This window comes from Leuciscus leuciscus (assembly GCF_965113295.1).
Source record: "Leuciscus leuciscus genome assembly, chromosome: 9".
Lineage (NCBI taxonomy): Eukaryota > Metazoa > Chordata > Actinopteri > Cypriniformes > Leuciscidae > Leuciscus > Leuciscus leuciscus.
Window position 1 is genome coordinate 18620209 of NC_138733.1, and position 22404 is coordinate 18642612.

The following is a 22404-nucleotide window of genomic DNA, read 5'->3' on the forward strand; positions in this document are numbered from 1 at the left end:
GCTGTTGTCAGACTCCTTGTGCATACACAAATCTCACTGGATTATTACAATTAATGGCAAAAAGAATGTTTGGAAATGTAAACTGATATTTCCTACTGACACACTACAGCAAAAGATATAAATAACTGACTTAAAACCCAAATTTTTTTGTGTGATTATAATGTTATTCCCCGACGCTGATGTACAGATAAAACGTTAAATCATTTAATGCTTAATGGACTAATACAGTGATATAAAAGACCAAACTCTCACCTTATTGGGGATGTAGGCTATCCTAGATATAGGAACAGGCAAGTGGACTCAGAATATGAACGTAACGCACAAAGTTTCACGCTAAGGGATTCCTAGTGAAATACTGGCATAAAGTTGGCTTGACACTGGATATTCGATATTCACGCATTCAGGGACCGTCTCTAAAGTTACATACGACATTGGTACACACGTTTCTAACTTCAATAGCATCTGAAGAGAATGACTTACAGTAATAAGACCAACTGTAAAATGTTCATGTATGTGCCAGACATGATGCACACCTTTTAGATTTTTAATCAAATAAACTGTCAAATAATGTGTAAATATTGCTATTTTTTCAGTACCGCATGAGCTCATATTTATTTTAATGTCAACCATCTAAAAAGTGTGCATGCCTGACACCTAGGCCTACATGAACAATTTGCAGTTGCTTGGTTGGTCCGCTAGGAGGAGCCTGCACCCGGCGAGGAATGATTTTTCCAATTGCCCTCGCCTCTCTAAACCTGTTCACTACCGTCTCAACGGCTGCGCCGAACAGACCAGTGGGTGAGACAGGGGCATCCAGGAGGACCGCTATGTTACAAATGAAGCCACAAATGAAGCCACAGATGCCTCTGTTGTCACCAGAGCGGCCATAAATTGTTCAAGGGAATGGGCCGGACCATTCCAAGCACAGTCTGGCTGTAGCACGAGTCATAAGCTCCACTAGCTCATAGTATTTCGAATTTTGCGGCATGGTGCGGGAAACAGATCTTTTACAAATATCTGTCTCTACTGACTCCATGCTTTCTATTTCGTCAGAATCATGAGAAAAAAACCTTTTTATACACTGGGGAGAACCTTGCGATGTCATCACTGCATCGGCCATGACTGGCTGTTGTTACACGTGCCTCAGACACTAGGTCCTGCATTCTCATTGCGTCAGCTGATGCGGCGTTGAGTTCCCTCAAAAGGGAACTACATTTTTCATGAAAGGCTGACCAATTTTTTCTGCTTTCTCAATTAAAATGTCAGAGACATATTAGAATATTTTGGTTACTGACTGTAATGTGTCCTCTGTCAAATGTCCTCTACGCAATGTGTACTAATTATCATGAAGTTGGAGATTGTGTTTAGAAGATATAGCCATTTAATCTTTACAGTCTGTATGACAAATTAATGAGTCAAAATTCTTTGAGCATCTTTTTGTCAGTTGAAAAAGCTTCATTGCTTGGTCCCCCCCAAAAAATGAACAAAAGCAAACGAGACCCAGCATTATCAGGGCTTGTACACCAAAATGTATAAATATTTGCAGACTTACCATTTGGACACAATAACCAGCTTTGAGTCTCTGTCTTTTCAGTTCCTTCTGCCTGCAGCATAAAATAATCACATCAACACATCATTTTGACATAAGCAGCATTAGGATCAAGGGTAAATTACATCTAAGAGACATTTGACGTGCGCTGACCTGTACAAGCAGACTTCGTGTGACCGTGTCTATGCGTCCTCTCTCTGGAACGCTCACAATCTCATTGTCACACACAGTCTGGGACGCCTCTGCCTCTGCACTGACTGTAATATTCAAGACTCCTACAACACAGACATGTACGTGAAGATACAACAGACACAAACACAGAGAAACTTGACTCAATGTAACCTTGGTTGAATGGAACTTTGAAAATGGACTCAATGTTCTTTTTATTTTGACTGTATTGTGAAATGATTGACTGAAATATTAACCCCTTACAATGTTTTTGATATTTTGCTGATGTAGCTAACAAAGGGTAATGAAGGGGGAGGGGGAGGGGGTTTAGGGGTGCATGACATGCTAGTCATGATGATTCTATTTTGATGTGTCTGGCTTTACCCATAAAGCCTGTTATATTCATCTGTTGGGCGGAGATTCTCTGAGTATTGCTCGAGAACTCCTGGCCGTTTGAATAAACCATCTGAGGGACATTTACTGAAGTCTGTCTCGTTTGTTATTTATGCTGCGCAGCAAAGAAGTTAGGATAAGGGACTCAGCCAGTTGTCGACGGAAGACGCAAAGAGCTAGAGTATAAGAGTTATTAAGTGTTGATTCTACAATCAACACTTAATAACTCTTATACTCTAGCTCTTTGCGTCTTCCGTCGCTCTGTGTCGATTTGTAGATGCAACAGTTTTATTTATTAAGTGTCGATTTGTAGACGCTAAATAGTCAGATTTAGGAAAAATCCATTACAAGCTGCTCACATTTCTCTTTTTTAAAGTTTAGAAGAGACCTCCACAACTGACTTACAGAAGTCTCACTACAGGAACAGTATCCCTGGAGCTTTCTTTGCTGAAAGGCACATTAAAGGCTTACGACTCATTCTTTGTCCAATTTGATTATTAATACATATTATATGGTAGAAATGTTTAGTTCATAATGAGATATTCAAAAACTCTTATGATGCCGACAAAATCGAGGACCGTGACGTCGCCCGGCATGGCGCAGCCGGGGCCCCACCCTGGAGCCAGGCCCGGGGTTGGGGCTCGTATGCGAGCGCCTGGTGGTCGGGCCTCCCCCCATGGGGTCCGGCCGGGCTCAGCCCGAAGGAGCGACGTGGGGCCACCCTCCCGTGGACCCACCACCTGCAGGAGGGACCGTAAGGGGCCGGTGCAAAGTGGATCGGGCGGCAGTCGAAGGCGGGGGCCTAGACAACCCGATCCCTGGACGCGGAATCTAGCTCTAGGGACATGGAACGTCACCTCTCTGGCGGGGAAGGAGCCTGAGATTGTGCGTGAGGTTCAGAGATTCCGACTAGAGATAGTTGGGATCACCTCTACGCACAGCTTGGGCTCTGGAACCACACTCCTCGAGAGAGGATGGACTCTTCACCACTCTGGAGTTGCCCATGGTGAGAGGCGGCGGGCTGGTGTGGGTTTGCTTATAGCCCCCCAGCTCAGCCGCCATGTGTTGGAGTTCACCCCGGTGAACGAGAGGGTCGCTTCCCTGCGCCTTCGGGTCGGGGATAGGTCTCTCACTGTCGTTTGTGCCTACGGGCCAAACGGCAGTGCAGAGTACCCGGCCTTCTTGGAGTCTCTGGGAGGGGTGCTGGAAAGTGCTCCGACTGGGGACTCCGTCGTTCTATTGGGGGACTTCAACGCCCACGTGGGCAGCGACAGTGACACCTGGAGGGGCGTGATTGGGAGGAACGGCCCCCCTGATCTGAACCCGAGTGGTGTTCTGTTATTGGACTTCTGTGCTAGTTACAGCTTGTCCATAACAAACACCATGTTCAAGCATAAGGGTGTCCATCAGTGCACATGGCACCAGGACACCCTAGGCCGGAAGTCAATGATCGACTTTGTGGTTGTTTCATCTGACCTCCGGCCGTATGTCTTGGACACTCGGGTGAAGAGAGGGGCGGAGCTGTCAACTGATCACCACCTGGTGGTGAGTTGGATCCGATGGCGGGGGAGGAAGCTGGACAGACTCGGCAGACCCAAACGTACTGTGAGGGTCTGTTGGGAACGTTTGGCCGAATCCCCTGTCAGAGAGATCTTCAACTCCCACCTCCGACAGAGCTTCGACCAGATCCCGAGGGAGTCTGGAGATATTGAGTCCGAGTGGACCATGTTCTCCACCTCCATTGCCAACGCGGCCACTCGGAGCTGTGGCCGTAAGGTCTCCGGTGCCTGTCGAGGCGGCAATCCCCGAACCCGGTGGTGGACACCGGAAGTAAGGGATGCCGTCAAGCTGAAGAAGGAGTCCTATCGGTCCTGGCTGGCTTGTGGGACTCCTGAGGCAGCTGACGGGTACCGACGGGCCAAGCGGACTGCAGCCCGGGTGGTTGGGGAGGCAAAAACTCGGGCCTGGGAGGAGTTCGGTGAGGCCATGGAGAAGGACTATCGGTCGGCCTCGAAGAGATTCTGGCAAACCGTCCGGCGCCTCAGGAGGGGGAAGCAGTGCCCTACCAACGCTGTTTACAGTGGAGGTGGGCAGCTGTTGACCTCGACTGGGGATATCACCGGACGGTGGAAGGAATACTTCGAGGATCTCCTCAATCCCGCCGTCACGTCTTCCATTGAGGAAGCAGAGGCTGAGGACTCGGAGGCGGACTCGTCCATCACCCAAGCTGAAGTCACCGAGGTAGTCAAGAAACTCCTCGGTGGCAAGGCACCGGGGGTGGATGAGATCCGCCCTGAGTACCTCAAGTCTCTGGATGTTGTGGGGCTGTCTTGGCTGACACGCCTCTGCAGCATCGCGTGGCGGTCGGGGACAGTACCTTTGGACTGGCAGACCGGGGTGGTGGTCCCTCTTTTTAAGAAGGGGGACCGGAGGGTGTGCTCCAACTATAGGGGGATCACACTTCTCAGCCTCCCCGGGAAAGTCTATTCCAGGGTACTGGAGAGGAGAATCCGGCCGATAGTAGAACCTCGGATTCAGGAGGAACAGTGTGGTTTTCGTCCTGGTCGTGGAACACTGGACCAGCTCTATACCCTCTACAGGGTGCTGGAGGGTTCATGGGAGTTTGCCCAACCAATCCACATGTGCTTTGTGGATTTGGAGAAGGCATTCGACTGTGTCCCTCGCGGCATCTTGTGGAGGGTGCTCTGGGAGTATGGGGTTCGGGGCCCTTTGCTAAGGGCTACCCGGTCCCTGTACGACCGGAGCAGGAGCTTGGTTCGCATTGCCGGCAGTAAGTCAGACTTGTTCCCGGTGCATGTTGGACTCCGGCAGGGCTGCCCTTTGTCGCCGGTTCTGTTCATAACTTTTATGGACAGAATTTCTAGGCGCAGCCAGGGGCCGGAGGGGGTCAGGTTTGGGGACCACACAATTTCATCTCTGCTCTTTGCGGATGATGTTGTCGTGTTGGCCCCATCAGACCAGGACCTTCAGCATGCACTGGGACGGTTTGCAGCCGAGTGTGAAGCGGCTGGGATGAGAATCAGCACCTCCAAATCCGAGGCCATGGTTCTCAGTCGGAAAAGGGTGGTTTGCCCGCTTCAGGTTGGTGGAGAGTTCCTGCCTCAAGTGGAGGAGTTCAAGTATCTTGGGGTCTTGTTCACGAGTGAGGGAAGGATGGAACGGGAGATTGACAGACGGATCGGTGCAGCTTCTGCAGTAATGCGGTCGCTGTACCGGTCTGTCGTGGTGAAGAAGGAGCTGAGCCGTAAGGCGAAGCTCTCAATTTACCGGTCAATCTACGTTCCTACTCTCACCTATGGTCATGAGCTGTGGGTTATGACCGAAAGGACAAGATCCCGGATACAGGCGGCCGAAATGAGCTTTCTCCGCAGGGTGGCTGGGCGATCCCTTAGAGATAGGGTGAGAAGCTCAGTCACTCGGGAGGAGCTCAGAGTAGAGCCGCTGCTCCTCCACATCGAGAGGGGCCAGCTGAGGTGGCTCGGGCATCTTTTCCGGATGCCTCCTGGACGCCTTCCCGGGAAGGTGTTCCGGGCATGTCCCACCGGGAGGAGACCCCGGGGAAGACCTAGGACACGCTGGAGGGACTATGTCTCCCGGCTGGCCTGGGAACGCCTCGGTGTCCCCCCGGAAGAGCTGGAGGAAGTGTCTAGGGAGAGGGAAGTCTGGGCATCCCTGCTTAGACTGCTGCCCCCGCGACCCGGCCCCGGATAAGCGGAAGAAGATGGATGGATGGATGGATGAGATATTTGATTTGTAAAGTTGTTGAGATGTCTTCTAGACTCTTCTAGACTTCTAGCTAAGGAGAAAAATATGAGCACAGTGTGTGATGTTGAGGTCTCTTCTAAAACCCTCATCCTTCCCTCAGGTCTTAAAGCAGGGCTATGCAGTTTCGGGAATTTCTTCGCTGTATTCTCGCTTTTTGCTCGCAGGTTTCTCTATAGAGCTCCCCCTACAGCTTCGGAATAGATATTTGACAACACTGTCGAAAAACTCGTTGGCGACTCTCAGATACCAGAGGCTAGTAGATCAACGACATCAAAGCAGATGGGACATTCTTTAAAACGTCTTCTTCATTCAGGTTCGAACAGCGTGAGGGAGCGCAATAATGACAGAATTTTAGCAGATTTTTTTTTGCCGTAAAGCAATTCGTTACATCGCGAGACCTGATATCACGCGATACTTCCTGATGCTGCGGCCGGCGGCCCGCCGGCTCAAAGTTGCAAGGGTGTTTTTTCCGCTCACAGGCGCTTGGGGGGTGCGAGACGACCACCATTCAACCCGAAAAAAGTCATATAACTATTCCAATGACTCCGAAGCTGTTCGGTTAAGGTAAAAAAGTGACTTAGTTCACCTTTAATGCATAAAAAAAAACAAAAAAAAACGGACTTTTGGACCCAGGAAAGCAAACTCAAGCAACTCAAGCAAAAGTCTCCATTTATGACTTTCTAGTGTGTTTGGAAAATGTGCTGTATATACAATGCTGGGCATTGAAGATAAATTTAAACTAGTAACCCTTAATATTCTGAAATGTATAATGTTTTTTATAGATAGTTTCAGTATTTACAATATTAGCAATATAACATTTTTAAAATCTTTTTCTCCTAAAGAAAAATTTAAAACTAAAATCTGAAGACAAAGCTGATACCTAAATGAGACAAGAAAATCACTACTTAGTATCCTGAGCTTAGAGAAATCTCTGTCAGGGCAGCACATCGACATCAAGACACAACAGCACCTCTGACAGCACAAGTTCAAGTCCCAGCTACTGTTCCCTTCTCACCTCTCCCATTGTTAAAGGTGCTCTAAGTGATGTTGGGTGACGTCACTTCTTGTTGACGTTTAAAGTATTGTCAAACAAAACGGAGGCTAACTAGACCCTCCCTCCTCCTCATCTGCGCACTAACCCCCCAAACCACACCCCAAATCTTTCTTGTTGGTTATTGCCTGGAACAGTTTGTTATGTTTCGTGGTGCGGGTTAGCCCCGCTTTTTTTTTTTGGGGGGGCCGTTTGTGGAGCCTGGGGTGTCTACAGAGACTGCGTTTTTTACAGTGTGTTCAGGGGACAGGCAGCTAGCGGATGGTGAGGAGATGTTTGCTGTATGTGACAAAAAATGTTTTGGCCTAAAAAACGCGTGACATCGCTTAGAGCATCTTTAATGTCTCTCCTACTACTGTCCTGTCCATTAAAGGTGAAAAACTCCAACGTCATTGTGGCAAGCAGGGCGAGGCTGAGAGCAGTGGGAGATAGGCGCGAGACCGGTGGCGTGATTGATGAGCGACACCTGCGCGCTGCACCGGTCTCGTATCTCTCACGGAGGAGCTACGGAAGCATAAAAGGAGGAGCGACGACAGTGAAGGACGAGAGAGGACCAGGCCTGGACTATTTATGATAGGTTTTGTTTACTGTATATGTGGCGGCAGTCATCCGTAAGGGGTTGCCGCTTTTACTTTCGTTTTGTTGTTTGTTTATTTTACATTATTAAAGTCTTTAAATGTTCGCCGGTTCCCGCCGCCTCCTTCCCACAACAACTAACCTTCGTTACAGTCATAAAAAGAGCCCCCTCTGTAAGACAATAAAGAGATCTCCCATATTTCCCACAGCCCATTCTTATTTTGAACTCCTTTCTCTCAGAACTTTCTCATGTCTCAGTTGTGCCTACTTTTATTTCTCCTAAGGAATTTTAGGAGAAACATTTGAGACACTGTTGATACTAAAATGAGAGATATTTGAGAATCACAATTAAGTCTCCTGAGATAAAAGGAAAAAGAAAAAAAAAGCAACCTTTGAACAATAAAAAAATATTCCTATACTGGAGTCTTGTAAGAGATTGCAGCAAGACAATAAATAGATGTTCAATGTTTCTTCCACCACATTCTCAGTTTTGACTCTTTGGGCCCTATTTTAACAATCTGAAACGCAAGTATCAAGCGCGAAACGCAAGTAACTTTGTGGGCGGGTCTTGGGCGCTGTTGCTATTGTACCGGCGGGATAAATGACTCTTGTGCCCGACGCAAATCTAAAATGGGTTGGTCTGAAGTAGCTTCATTATTCATAGGTGTGGTTTGGGCGTAACGTGAAATAAACCAATAAGAGCACCATCTCACATTCCCTTTAAGCGCAGGCGCGCTTGTTCCATGGCGGCTTGCTATTATAACGGATTTGCCAGGCGCATGCCAGGAGCGGTTCACAGCCGAGGAGACCGACTTTATCGTCAGGGCCGTAAAAGACAGAGAAGTGACATTGTATGGGGATGGGAGAAACCCACCCAAATTAGCTTTGGTTAAACAGGCGTATAAAAATGTATTTGGGTAAATGTGTAAGCTAGATTTATGCCTATTTTTTCACATCTTCATGGACACAACAATGATTTCCCTCGTGTGTTAATATTTTTCCTTGTAATAATGTATGGTTTTCTAAAAATGAGAACTGCTGCGTATGTGTGTAGATGAGATAAGCAAAGTGCATGCGCGTTGTGCACACGCTACATTGATTATGGCCAAGCATGCGCCCTTAAAATAGCATATGAATAACATGCGCAATGCGCCATTTAGACTAGGTTTTTCCTGGTCAGTGGCGGAATTGTTTTCTAAACCTGCAAAATAGCACCAGGGAACGTTTGCGCCGGAACACGCCTCCTCTTTGTGCTGAACCGCCCCCGGGAGCGCCAGTTCATTTCCTAATTTACCGACGTGCGTCTGTGGAGGGAAAAGTCCGCTGTGCGCGGGTGCAAAATAGGAATGATACATGCGTCGGTGTACAAAGTAAATTGCGCTGGGTGCAAGATAGGGCCCTTTGTCTTTCAGATATTTCTCATGTCTCATTTGTGCCCATTTTAATTTCTCCTAAGGTGAAATGCTGTTGATACTAAAATGAGAGATATATGAGAATCACAAGTCTCCTGAGCTTAGGAAAAGCAACCACTTAGCAATACAATTCCTCTGAAGGATTCAGCTTGGAAAACTCACCAAGAACAGAAGGAGTGAGGATCCATTTAAAGGTTTTTCTTCCATCAGCACATAGACAGGATGAATACTGATCATCAGAGGAGGCTTTGAGAGTGTAGTCTGAAGATGGAGCTGGAGTCACTTTAACCTGTCAATCAACCACACATGATTAGAGGCATATTTGATATGATTTGATTAGACCGAGTCTGAAATCTCACCATGATGCACTTGGACAGATAGCTGAAGACAGTGGCCTTCAGCTCAAAGATCTCCCCACGGATGATGGAGTAAGGCAGAGAGAGCTCCAGGAAGAAGGGCTGGAAAACTGTCAGCTGAGCAGGAGGAGCGAGACCCAGACCTTCAGAGGACAGACAGAAGACCTCCGTCTCCCAAGAGGTGATGGTGTCAGGAACCGTGACAGGAACCTGAGCTGATCCAGAGTCCCTGTGGAGGAATTACAACAATAGGCATATTTGATTCTGACCCTGCCATTTTTCCTGAATTAAATAACAATATTCAGCACACAGATGATACAATAACTGGATTCAAAATCTGCAAAGCAAGCAAGGTATTTTCTGTCCTGTGGGTGTGAGGGGAGATGATGTATTAAAGATAAGTAATAAGATAAATATGATGTTAAATGTACTGATTATGCTTCACATACCCCACTTCAGCAAGTTCCCAGATCCACGTTTCTGGAAAGATGGTCCGAATCGTCACTGTTGGAGAATTTCTGTCAAAACCACCACCACCCATAGATGAATACGCAAAATCCATCTCTGGAAAAAAAGTGATATTTTGTAGTTAAGTGATATGTATGTGAAAAGCACGTCAAAATAAGTCTATATGCAGTCAGAAGTGAAGGCAGATCATAATTTTCATACACGTTAGAGATTTATTTTATTGTTGTTAAATTTTTTTTTTTTAAATCATCACTACTCACTACTACATAAATTGTTGAATTGTAATTTGTATGAATTGTACAAGTTTCATAAATTGAACATTTTATTTTTTGAAATATATTTAATAACAAGCACCAACATATTAAAACATTACAGCTTGGATTGTGATAACAGTACATGTACCTATATTATTATGGTATCGGTGATACATCAAGCCTCTGTATGACAGACACTGAGGGACTCGCACCTCCAAATTTGTTGCCATCTTCAATCCCACTCTCTGTCAAATGATAATGATGAACCACAATAAAAGTTATTATTTTTATTCTCAGTATAATCAAGAGGGATTTTTATGGATTTACTTATGCATGTGCAGTATATACTCTGCCAATCATTATCTAGTGCACTGCCACACATATAATCCACCTGTTACCTTTAAAGATTCATAGGCGTTGTCTGTCGGCACAGCTCGACGGGGTCTCACATGCAGACACTCCTGCTCATCTTCAACAGAATAAGGATAATCTGACACCGACTGCACTGGCAGCAAGTTGAAGACCTGTGACGGGACCACGTTCACACACTATCAGTGTGATATCCAAATAATTCATATATTTTCCATCAAAAGTCTAATTCCATTTTGGTGAAAGAGAAGATTAATGTTAATCTCCTGAGACTGGGATGTCAGCTTAAACATTGATGGATCATAGCAGTAATATCTAATGTCTGTTATCACTAGTTCCCTTTCAAAAGCTACTATCAATGCTGCAGTGCTTTTGGGAATACACTGTGTGACCAGCTGCGAAATATGTGTGTATACACGCTAATGAAATTGGCCTTGAACTTGGCAGACGTCATTGGAATGCGCTCTCGTCAGAGGCTATAAATAAATGTGAAACAGGTGCGTTTTCAGGTTTCTTTGTCTTCGAGACCATACTGCGTTTGTCTCTGTGTGCTTCACCTCTTTGTCTGTCACTCTTGTTAATAGTTAGTTTTCAACTGGCAGTGTGCAGAAATTCTCTCTGTATGTGAAGTGAAAGAAGAAAAGAGAAATTATGAGTCAAAGCAGACAGTGTGTGTCTCAGTGTTCACGGCCCTTGCCTGAATGAACGACACACCTCAGTTCCCTTTCAAGGGAACTCGCGTTGCGTCGAATTGACGCTATGGGGAACGCTTTGCGTGATGACGTCTTGAAGCACATGTAAAATCAGTCCAATGGTGTGGCGGAACGTCAGAGGCGGGTGACGTCACGTACCAGGAAGCTATAAAAGCCGGCCCGAAACAGAAAACGAAAGCTTTCTGAGTCTTCAGTTGCGCTCTGTGTGAAATCTGTCTGTATATTTGGTGTTGTCTGTCTATATCATATATATATATATTCAGTATGGCGAGCAAGCAGCAGTTTAGAGTGTGTGTCCATCCCTGCCCGCGTTATTTAACGGGAGGTGATACTCACGCTCTTTGTGTTGTTTGTTTGGGTGAGGAGCATGCCCAGTCAGCACTCGAGAGTGGTGACTGTGTGCATTGCGACGCGCTTCCATTGCGTTCGCTCCGATCCCGCTTGGCTCGGTTCAATCCCGATCGCGTTCCCCAGGGCTCGGGTCCCGCCGCTGCCGAGGCACGGCGGCAATCACAGACCTGGGGTTCGCAAATGGATCTATCAGTGGATGTTGAGACGGGCTCTGCCTTATCTCAGCCTCCTTCTGATAGATCCAGTGCCTCTCATCAGGGTGTGGAAGCACGCATTGCGGTTTCTTCCCCCCCGATGGAGGCACCAATACTGCAATTGTCCAGCTCTGAGGAGTTGGACGTTGTTAGTATTGACGCTGAGTCTGAGGATTCGCCACCTCAGTCTCATGCGTTTGAAGAATTGCTTGATGTTATCACTAGAGCTGTCGAGCGATTATCTATTGAGTGGCCAGTAGATAGGCAGGGCGCTCGTTCGAAAAGCAAGCTCGACGAACGTTTCCTGCCATCTCGTGCACAGCCTCAGTGCAGAAGCCTTCCGTTTTTCCCCGATCTCCACACCGAGGTGTCGAGATCGTGGGGGAAACCAGTGTCATATCGAGTGTATACTGCACAAACATCACACTATTCATCCATTCACAATTATAAAGAGCATGGTTATGGGGAGAGGCCGAGGGTGGAAGAGCCGCTCGCGAGCTATCTCTCTCCAGCAACGGCATCTTCTCTGAAGGCTCCTGCACTTCCATCCAAGCCAGTAAAAGTTACATCTTCCCTGGTTCATAAAGCTTATGCCGCCGCCGGTCAAGCTGCAGCGTGTTTACATACTATGTCCATAATGCAGGCTTACCAGGCTGAGTTATTGGGTGATTCTGAGGATGGCGGGGGTATTAGTGCTGATACGGTGTCTGAACTGCGTAGAGCCACAGATCTGTCTCTCAGGGCCACCAAGGAGACGGCTAAATCCATCGGCCGCTCTATGGCAGCCCTGGTGGCCACTGAGAGGCATCTGTGGCTCAACTTAAGTGACATAAAGGACAAAGAAAAACATGTTCTTTTAGATGCACCAGTATCCACTCAAGGGTTATTTGGAGATGCAGTTAACAGTGCTGTAGCTAAATCACAAGAAGCTTCAAAACAAGCAGCTGCACTTCAGAAACTTCTCCCCCGCTGTTCTTTCATTGAGGCTGCTGAGCGGGAGCAGCCTCACTCATCTAAAAAGAGCGCTGAGCACCGTGCCACTCAGAAACAGAGCGTTTCCTCCCGTGCTCCCCCACAAAAAGCTCGGGGACACGGAGGGCGCTCTCAAACCCAGCAGTCTTCGAGGGGTAAAACGGATCTGCGGACCGTTATTACCGCCAAGAAGGCTGCTGGGAAAAAGTCCTGATGTCTGAGGGCTCAGGACAAATGAGGGTAGTCCCCCCGAAGCAGAGCGGTTAACACCTCTTTTCACGGTGCCCGTCTCTCTTCGGTGCCCTCAGGGGACCGTTCTGCCAACCCTGCCGCCTCCGGTGTTACAGGGCGCAGCGGTCTCCGGCGAGCACATATCTCAAGGTCCACCCGGAAACGTAGTGGCCTCGGGATGCCCGCCCCCTCTGAGGAGGTTGCTAGAGCAGTCTGTTCGGTCGTTCCCAGAAACCAGTCTCGAGAGGCTGGTACCTCTAGTAGAATCTTTGACAGCGTGGAAGCTACTGTCAAATGTTTCTCGTTGGGTCCTGCAGACCGTGGCAAAAGGGTATCAGATACAATTCTAGAAACGCCCAACTCGGTTTATGGGGGTCCTGCCCACAGTGGTGGGCCCCGAGCAGGTTCTGGTTATGGAACAGGAAGTAAACACTCTGTTAGAGAAAGGGGCCATAGAATATGTACCTCCCTCCGACAGGGAAACCGGGTTTTACAGCCGGTACTTCATAGTTCCAAAGAAGGACGGGGGATTGCGTCCCATTTTAGATCTTCGAGTTCTGAACGAGTCATTCATTCAGCTCAAGTTCAAAATGTTAACATTGAGACAAATCGTGTCACAGATCAGGTCCGAGGACTGGTTTGTCACGATAGACCTCAAGGACGCATATTTCCATATTTCCATCCGTCCTTGTCATTTGAAGTTCCTGAGGTTTGCTTTCGGGGGCAAAGCATACCAATATCGAGTTCTTCCATTCGGCCTGGCTTTATCACCCCGCACTTTCACCAAATGCGTGGATGCAGCTCTGGCGCCTCGGCGCCTCCAGGGTATTCGCATCATGAACTACATCGACGATTGGTTGATTTTAGCTCAGTCTCATCAGTTGGCGGTTCAACATCGAGATGTTGTTCTCGCCCACATGAAAGAGCTGGGGTTACGGCTGAACGCCAAGAAGAGTGTGCTTTCTCCACTTCAGAGGACCACTTTTTTAGGCGTGGTTTGGGATTCAGTGTCGATGCAGGCGCGCCTGTCACCGCCACGTGTAGATTCCATCCTTGCAGCTGTGAAAAGTGTAAAGCTAGGCCAGCTACTCACTGTCAAACAGTTCCAGAGACTGTTGGGTCTCATGGCAGCAGCTTCCAACGGGATACCTTTTGGACTACTGCACATGAGGCCCCTGCAGTGGTGGCTCAGGACCAGAGGGTTTTCCCCGAGGGGCAACCCATTTCGCACAATCAAGGTCACGCGGCGATGCCTACGTGCCTTGGTTATGTGGAAGAAACCTTGGTTCCTGTCCCAGGGCCCAGTGCTGGGAGCTCCTTGTCGTCGCAAACTGCTAACGACGGATGCTTCCCTCACGGGTTGGGGAGCGATCCTGAGGGTCGCTCATCTCAAGGTCTGTGGGAAGACCATCATCGTTCCTGGCATTCTATAGCCTAGAGATGTTAGCTGTCTTCCGGGCTCTGAGGAGCTTTATCACAGGTCTCAGGGGACACCATGTGTTAGTACATACGGACAACACGTCGGTAGTCGCCTATATCAACCACCAAGGGGGTTTGCGCTCGCGCCCATTATCCAATCTGGCCATATCCTCTTGTGGTCCCAGGGGAAGTTGCTGTCACTCAGGGCAGTCTACCTCCCCGGGGTTCAGAATATAGGAGCAGACACTCTGTCGAGACAGGGGCCGAGGCCCGGGGAATGGAAGCTCCACCCCGAGGTGGTGGAGCTGATATGGAGGAACTTTGGTCTCCCTCACGCATCCAGCTCCTCTGGGACTGGATGCTATGGTACAGACGTGGCCGAGGCTACGTCTGTACGCTTTTCCCCCAGTGGCTCTGCTCCCGGGAGTTCTGGAGAGAGTTCGCAGGGACCGGGTTTGCCTGCTTCTTATAGCCCCGCGCTGGCGGGCAGAGTATGGTTTCCCGATCTTGTGTCCCTCCTCGACGGGCATCCTCTGGAGCTTCCTGTCAGGAGGGGCCTTCTGTCCCAAGCAGGGGGCTCAATATTTCACCCCCGCCAGAACTGTGGAACCTGTGGGCTTGGCTTCTGAGGGGGCCCAGCTCATAGAGTCAGGTCTCTCAACTGAGGTTGCTGAGACCATTCTACAGTCCAGAGCTCCCTCCACGAGGAAACTTTATGACCTGAAGTGGAGAGTATTCACTTCTTTGTGTAGTGACCGTCGGTTGGATCCAGTCAACTGCCCAATTGGTACAGTTCTGGAGTTCCTGCAGGACCGGTTCACTGCAGGTCTAACCCCGTCCACTTTAAAGGTTTATGTGGCGGCCATAGGTGCTTACCACATTCCTTTGGGTGGAATGTCTGTGGGGAAAGACCCTTTGGTATCTCGTTTCCCTCGTGGCACTTGGAGGTCCTCCTCCCTTTCGAAATCGGACCAGGAGGCGAATAATTTGCTTTGCCCTGTTCGGGCGTCAGACGCATATGTCCACAGAGCTGCCCTGTGGCGTAAGAGTGATCAATTGTTTGTTCGCTTTGGGCCCCCTAACAAAGGAGGCCCAGTGTCTAAGCAAAAGGATGAGCAAGTGGGTGGTTGAGGCTATCTCACTTGCTTATGAGGCGGCTGGGCAGCCTTCTCCTTTGGCTGTCCGGTCGCACTCTACTAGGAGTATGGCGGCCTCTAAGGCCCTTATATCAGGAGTATCTTTACAGGACGTTTGTGTTGCGGCAGGCTGGTCCTCACCGCACACCTTCGTCAGGTTCTACTCGTTATTGTCTTCCTAGTGCTGCGCAATTGATTTCACACAGGACAGACATTTGTAGCTATGGTGGCGTTGGTATAGACGTTCCCCATAGCGTCAATTCGACGCAACGCGAGTTCCCTTGAAAGGGAACGCCTCGGTTACGACTGTAACCTCGGTTCCCTGAAGAGGGAACGAGCGTTGCGTCACCTTGCCATATCTCCTTCATGCCTGTCAGCACGACTTCAGACTCTACGAAGCTTTCGTTTTCTGTTTCGGGCCGGCTTTTATAGCTTCCTGGTACGTGACGTCACCCGCCTCTGACGTTCCGCCACACCATTGGACTGATTTTACATGTGCTTCAAGACGTCATCACGCAAAGCGTTCCCCATAGCGTCAATTCGACGCAACGCTCGTTCCCTCTTCAGGGAACCGAGGTTACAGTCGTAACCGAGGCGTTCTGTTTTGTCTGTTTTGGAAAAGAGCATGCTGCCCGTGCGTTGGAACAAGGCTAGTGTGAGCATTACGAAAGGTTTTCGGTTAAGCTGCTTCATGCTCGCCTTGGGGCGCCCCCTTGTAGCAAGAACATATGCTGGTCCTCCCTGCAAACATTCATTAGATTCTATAGTTTGGATGATCATGTGGCTCCAGGCTCACATGTCCTGGAGTCAACATCCCAAGCTCATGTCTGAGGCCTCTTTCGTGCTTGTGAGCACACACACACACACACACACACACACACACACACACACTACACAACCGTGAGGGGTCCAGACACCTCTAGTGTGGCGGCGTTGTTATTCTCGTTCCAATAAACACTGAAAAGCAGTGCAAGATTGAGAGTAACTTTTGAAAGGGAACATCTCACGTTACTTGACTGTAACTCTATTCCCTGAAAAAGCGGGAACGAAATGCTGCGCTTCTTTGCCGCACAGAGGATGTGTCAGGACATCTCTTCAGACAAAGAAACCTGAAAACACACCTGTTTCACATTTATTTATAGCCTCTGACAAGAGCGCATTCCAATGACATCACCATCAGAGGCTGCCAAGTTCAAGGCCAATTTCGTTGCCGTGTTTTAACACATATTTTGCAGCTGGTCACACACAAAGTGTATTCCCAAAAGCGCTGAAAAGCAGCGCAGCATCTCATTCCCGCTTTTCAGGGAACAGCACACGAGACGATTCACACTGTAGATTCCCACTATGAAGACGCAGTTAATCAATACTGAATCTTAAAGCATCTACACCTTGTCAGCATCCAGTCGTTTTCCTGACTTCAGGATCAGGACGCTCTGATCTACAGCACTGAGGCCACACAGTGAACCAGGCTGAGCTGAGAGCTGGAGAGTGTTTTTCTCACCAGGAACCGCTTTAGCAGGAGAAAACTGCAGAGACACCTGTGAAATACAGTGAATAGGATTTATTTTAAAATTGAGTCAGCAATACAGTTTAAAGAGGCTCATTTCTAAAGCTACAATACATACCTTGTTTTTGAAACACTTTTCAATGTCGAAATTTTTGCTACTAGCAACAACATTTTCACTGGGCAGAACACAGTATGCCAGAATCTGCAGTACAGGAGCCAGATCTGAACCAACAGACAGTTTGAACGACATTGTGCCACTTGCTCCATTAGAAGACTTCACTTCAACCTTCTCAAACCCATGATGAACGATCACTCCTCTGGACAAGACCTGAAACAGACAGATGACACTCTAATAACAAACTGACTAGTGCAGCCAAATAATACTGTTAAACAAAAACATCTCTGTAATAATATAAATACTGCACATGTTCTCACCATATAGACAATGTCCGTTTTGAAGTCTTCAACAGTCTCTCCAATAAAATAATACTTGATGGTGGCTGTAAACTCAGAGTCACACTTTAATGGTTGCTCAGTATTCTCTATAATCAATTCACTTAGTGTTGGGGTGTATGGAGTGGCAGGCTGGAAGAGCTGAACTGTTTCTTCATCTATAGAGATGTAAGGCGTGTTGTGGCCATAATAAGGGGCCTCGTGAGAGACACTTGCCTGATAACAAAGAATCAGAAATAACTCATGCAACTGAACTCTTCAAGGAACACAAAACTAAGTGAACACAAATGATCTTACAATCAGACTAATATCACTTTCAGGATGACTGGATGTATTAAAAGAGAAGCTGGCCAGTCCATCACTGTCTGTAGTGAGATTTAGGAGCAGTTTTGGGGACCAAGTGTAACCCTTCATAAGATAAATCTCTTTGTTTTGAATTGGTGCACCTTTGAAATTTGAGAGTTTGATCTGTTGAAAATAAGATTTTGAAGGAATAAATTAATGAATAATTCTGTACATTTCAATGGTGTTAAACTGAGACAAACTTATTTTAGATTTACTTTTCCTTCTATAATTGATCCATGTTCATATGTTTTGGGCAGCTCGGTAAATGTGGCTTTACCAATTTCGTAAGTGAGAGTTACAGATGCAGATTTTGTCATGGTGATCTCTGTAAACAGTAAAAACACCAAAATAAATATTCATTAAAATAAAAGTAAAACATAAAAAATGAGAAATTCAAGAAATGTAGGTAACGGGATCTGACCAAATCCCGCAGCTCACCTGTTCCTTCTTCTGTAACCATTGCCTCAACACGAAGAGAATTCTCCAGCCTATCCTTTAGTGTGGCGTTGAAAAAGACTGATGTTTCTAAGTTATGGATGGCACAGCCTGTCTTTTTTATCTAATTATGAATGAACACAAACATAGCATTTTAACTAAAGAGTGGTTTAACTGGATAATTGGAGGAAAGTAAAGATGCAATTACTTGAACTGTTTCTCAACTTACATACCTCAATGGTTTCCTCTAAACACACTGGAGTGGTGTAAAGGCTCTGGTAGGACAAAATATTACGGCACACTTTCACCCATGATTTACCAGGTACAGGCTGTCCATAAGTGTATCTGTGAAAAAGGTTCAAGCAACTGATCTACAGCCCAGGGTTGAGTTAAGCAACTAATACAGTCATGTGAAAAAGAAAGTACACCCTTTTGAATTCTATTGTTTTATATATCAGGACATAATACTAGAAAATCATCTGGTCCTTAGCAGGTCTTTAAATTAGGTAAATACAACCTCAGATGAACAACAGCACATGACATTACACCATGTCATGTTTATTTAAAGGGGTCATATAATGGTACATGAACTTTTACAAGGTGATTGTACTGAAATGTATGTTGGCAGTGCCTGTACACAACCATCATAAAATGATAAAAATCCATCCAGTGTTTTTTTAAAATCTTCCTATATGTTTTCCCCCCATCTCAAATCAAGCCGTTCGATTTTGTGACGTCACAAAATCGACGCCCCTCCCACGATTGTTGATTGACAGCAGCGTTAGTCAATCATAGTCTGCGCGGTCATTGTTGATACGCTGGAGCACTGTCTATGAGCAGAATGGCGTCTAAGCGATTGTGCTGTTCTGTTCTTGGGTGCAATAAGGAACACAGCAATCATTTTGATGTTCCTAAATCCGAACCGCTGAAGACGCAGTGGCTGAGTTTTGTTTTCGAAGGGAATATTCCCCACAATCAACGTCAATGCTTTCATGTTTGCGCGAATCATTTCACACTCCAGACTGCTTTATAAACGAGGGTCAGTATAAAGCTGGTTTTGCTAAGAAGCTGCTCCTGAAAAAAGGATCGGTACCAACTATTCGTGTTCCTGCTGCACCTCCAGAAGAAGAAGTGAGTGTAACGTTTTATTAACCTTTATATTAATCTTTGCAAATCGCTAGCACGCTTCACGATGAATGCGGCTATTTTTACACTCAGGGCACATTACGGCATGTTCCCCTTCGAGGGAACTCGCACTGCGTCGTCGTCGTGACGACACTATGGGAACGCCCTCAGCGTAACGCATCTGAAGCATGAATGAAATCTGTCCAATCCTGATTGGTGCTGCGTCATGACGTAGTAGATGACGGCATAACCGGAAGATACAAAGGGACGCCGGCACAAACACACGTTAGCTTTTTGCTCTTCAGCAAAGCGCTCTGTGTGAAACTGTTTGTCCTATTTGGTGTTGTTTGTCCTATAAGAATTGTCCCAAATAACGTCTGCATTGCAATATAGAATCTAGTGGCTCGGATCTCGCGTTTGCCGAGGCAGCGCGTAGGTTGCGGGTCTACTCTGCAATAAAGATTCTGTGACTGATCTCGCGTTTGCCGAGGCAGCGCATAGATTATGTCTGCATTGCAATACAGAATCTATAGCTCGGGTCTCGCGCTTGCCGAGGCAGCGCGTAGATTACGGGGCTACTCTGCATTAAAGATTCTGTGTGGGTGCGAGGCATGCACAGTCAGCTCCTGAGGGTGCTGGCTGTGTGTTCATTGAGAAATATTTTGACGCACACAGCCGTGTGTTCCGGGTGTTTCAGCCTCGCGCCCGTTGGCTTTCTTCTCGAGAGATGAAAGCCAAATATATTGTGAACGACTCGAATCTCGCGTTTGCCGAGGCAGCGCGTAGATTACGAGTCTGCTATAAAAGGGACACACACGATCTGTGAAATAATACTGTTTGGGTGCGAGGCATTCACAGTCAGCTCCTGAGGGGGCTGGCAGTGTTCATTGAGAAATATCTCGGCGCGCGTGCATAGAAAAAAGCCGTGCGCTGTCGGATGTTTCAACCTCGCAATTGTTGACATTCTTCTCGAGGGATGAAAGCCGAATATATTGTGACCGACGGCTCGAATCTCGCGTTTGCCGAGGCAGCGCGTAGATTACGAAACCGTTTAAATAAATATTAAACTAAACAAACAGTATTGTCTGGTGATTATGGCTGCATTTAATTCTTAATGGAATTAAAATGATGGAATATTATCTGACTTTGAGAAGTTAGATATTTTAATTCAGCCTACCACCGTTTCACTTATCTAGTGTTTTTGGCTGCATTTAATTTTGAGGAATTAAAATGTTGAGCCTCGCACCGACAGGTGCAAAAAGAGTGTCGCCTCCCGCGCCCCTCCCGAGGGAGCCTGGCAAAGGAGACGGCGCTCTTGCGGCAAGCCTTCTGAGCCTAAGGTCGATCTGAGGACCGTCCTTTATGCAAAGAAGGCTTCTGCCAGGTGGTCCTAGCTGCGGCCGGACCACTCAGAGCTGTCCCCCCCGGGGTGGAGCGATCGAGGTCGCTTCCCCCCGGAGCTCTCAGGAAATCAGTGCTGTGTTCCCGCCGTCCAGTACGCTTCGGGCCACACTGATTTCCCGCGCACGCACGCCGCTCCAGCCGCCTCTAGAAAGACCTGCGGCTGGGCAGCGAACGCGTCCGCACACCGAAAATCATTCTCGACTGCTCCCTGCCGGTCAGCCGCTTCAGGGGGTCGGGAATGAGGCTCGGTTGACACCCGAGGCCAGCCTTGAGAGGCTGGTTCCCTTAGTAGATTATCTCGGCTCATGGTCATGCTTCCGAATATATCTGCGTGGGCCCTGCGTACTGTAGAGCTGGGTTACAGACTGCAGTTCAGCTCCCCTCCCCCGAAGTTCAACGGGGTGGTCTGGACTGTGGTCGGCTCAGAGCAGGTTCGGGTTATGGAACAGGAAGTTCAATCCCTGTTGGTCAAGGAGGCCATAGAACGTGTTCCTCTGCCAGACAGGGAGTCCGGGTTCTACAGCCGGTACTTCATAGTTCCCAAGAAGGATGGGGGGTTGCGTCCAATAATAGATCTCAGGCACTTGAATCGTTCTCTGAGGAGATTCAGGTTCAAGATGCTCACAATTCCAGCCATCGTGAGTCAGATCCAGTTCGAGGACTGGTTCGTCACGATAGATCTGAAGGACGCATACTTCCATATCTCCATCCTTCCATGTCACAGGAAGTTCCTGAGGTTCGCTTTCGGGGGTGAAGCGTACCAATATCGGGTTCTTCCCTTTGGCCTAGCTCTTTCCCCTCGCACCTTCACCAAGTGCATGGATGCAGCGCTGGCTCCGCTGAGACTCCAGGGCATTCGTGTACTCAATTACATCGACGACTGGCTAATATTAGCCAAGTCGTACGATATGGCAGTTCGACATCGAGATGTCGTTCTCGCTCATATCAGGTGCTTGGGGCTGAGACTCAACACGAAGAAAAGCGTGTTGACGCCCTCCCAGAGGACTACGTTCCTGGGAGTGGTATGGGACTCCACGACGATGCGGGCACAAATGTCTCCTGCTCGGGTGGGTTCCATACAGGCGTTGGTCTCCAGAGTGAAGCTAGGCCACAACCTCACTGTGAAGCAGTTTCAAATACTGCTGGGGCACATGGCAGCAGCGTCCAACGTCATACCTTTTGGCCTGCTACACATGAGACCCCTACAGTGGTGGTTGAGAGCCAAGGGGTTTTCCCCGAGGGGAAATCCGTTCCGTATGATCAGAGTAACGCGCAGATGCCTTCGTTCTCTCGTCATATGGAGGAAACCTTGGTTCCTGTCCCAGGGACCAGTACTGGGAGCATCATGTTGCCGGAAAACCGTTTCAACAGATGCCTCCCTTACTGGTTGGGGCACGGCCATGGACGGCCGCTTTGCGAGAGGTCTGTGGGAGACCCGGCACTCTTCTTGGCACATCAATTGCCTGGAAATGCTGGCGGTCTACAAAGCTCTGAGGAGCTTTTTCCCAGACCTCCGCGGCCACCATGTCCTGATACGCTCGGACAACACTTCCGTTGTCGCGTATCTGAATCACCAGGGGGGTCTGAGGTCGCGCCCTCTATGCAGATTGGCACACCAGATCCTCCTGTGGTCCCAGGGGAAAATATCGTCTCTCAGAGCGATGTACGTCCCCGGGGACCAAAATCAGGGAGCAGACGTCCTGTCGAGGCAGGGGCTGAGGCCCGGGGAGTGGCGAC

At 48.0% G+C, this 22404-nt stretch overlaps 1 protein-coding gene across 1 annotated transcript in view; it reads right to left on the bottom strand.

The window, feature by feature from the left end:
- Nucleotides 1-22404, bottom strand: part of LOC309506009 (alpha-2-macroglobulin-like) — a 35033-nt gene that overhangs the window by 6352 nt on the left and 6277 nt on the right. Inside the window, exons 8-21 of the mRNA XM_082179521.1 lie at nt 18372-18483; nt 18142-18262; nt 17919-18028; nt 17656-17826; nt 17341-17574; nt 17024-17233; nt 16787-16936; nt 10412-10537; nt 10162-10258; nt 9741-9855; nt 9295-9520; nt 9098-9224; nt 1703-1824; nt 1553-1604 (exon numbers count right to left, since the gene is read on the bottom strand). Of these exons, the coding sequence (XP_082035647.1) occupies nt 1553-1604; nt 1703-1824; nt 9098-9224; nt 9295-9520; nt 9741-9855; nt 10162-10258; nt 10412-10537; nt 16787-16936; nt 17024-17233; nt 17341-17574; nt 17656-17826; nt 17919-18028; nt 18142-18262; nt 18372-18483 (1973 nt within the window). The remainder of the gene's footprint in view (nt 1-1552; nt 1605-1702; nt 1825-9097; nt 9225-9294; nt 9521-9740; nt 9856-10161; nt 10259-10411; nt 10538-16786; nt 16937-17023; nt 17234-17340; nt 17575-17655; nt 17827-17918; nt 18029-18141; nt 18263-18371; nt 18484-22404) is intronic.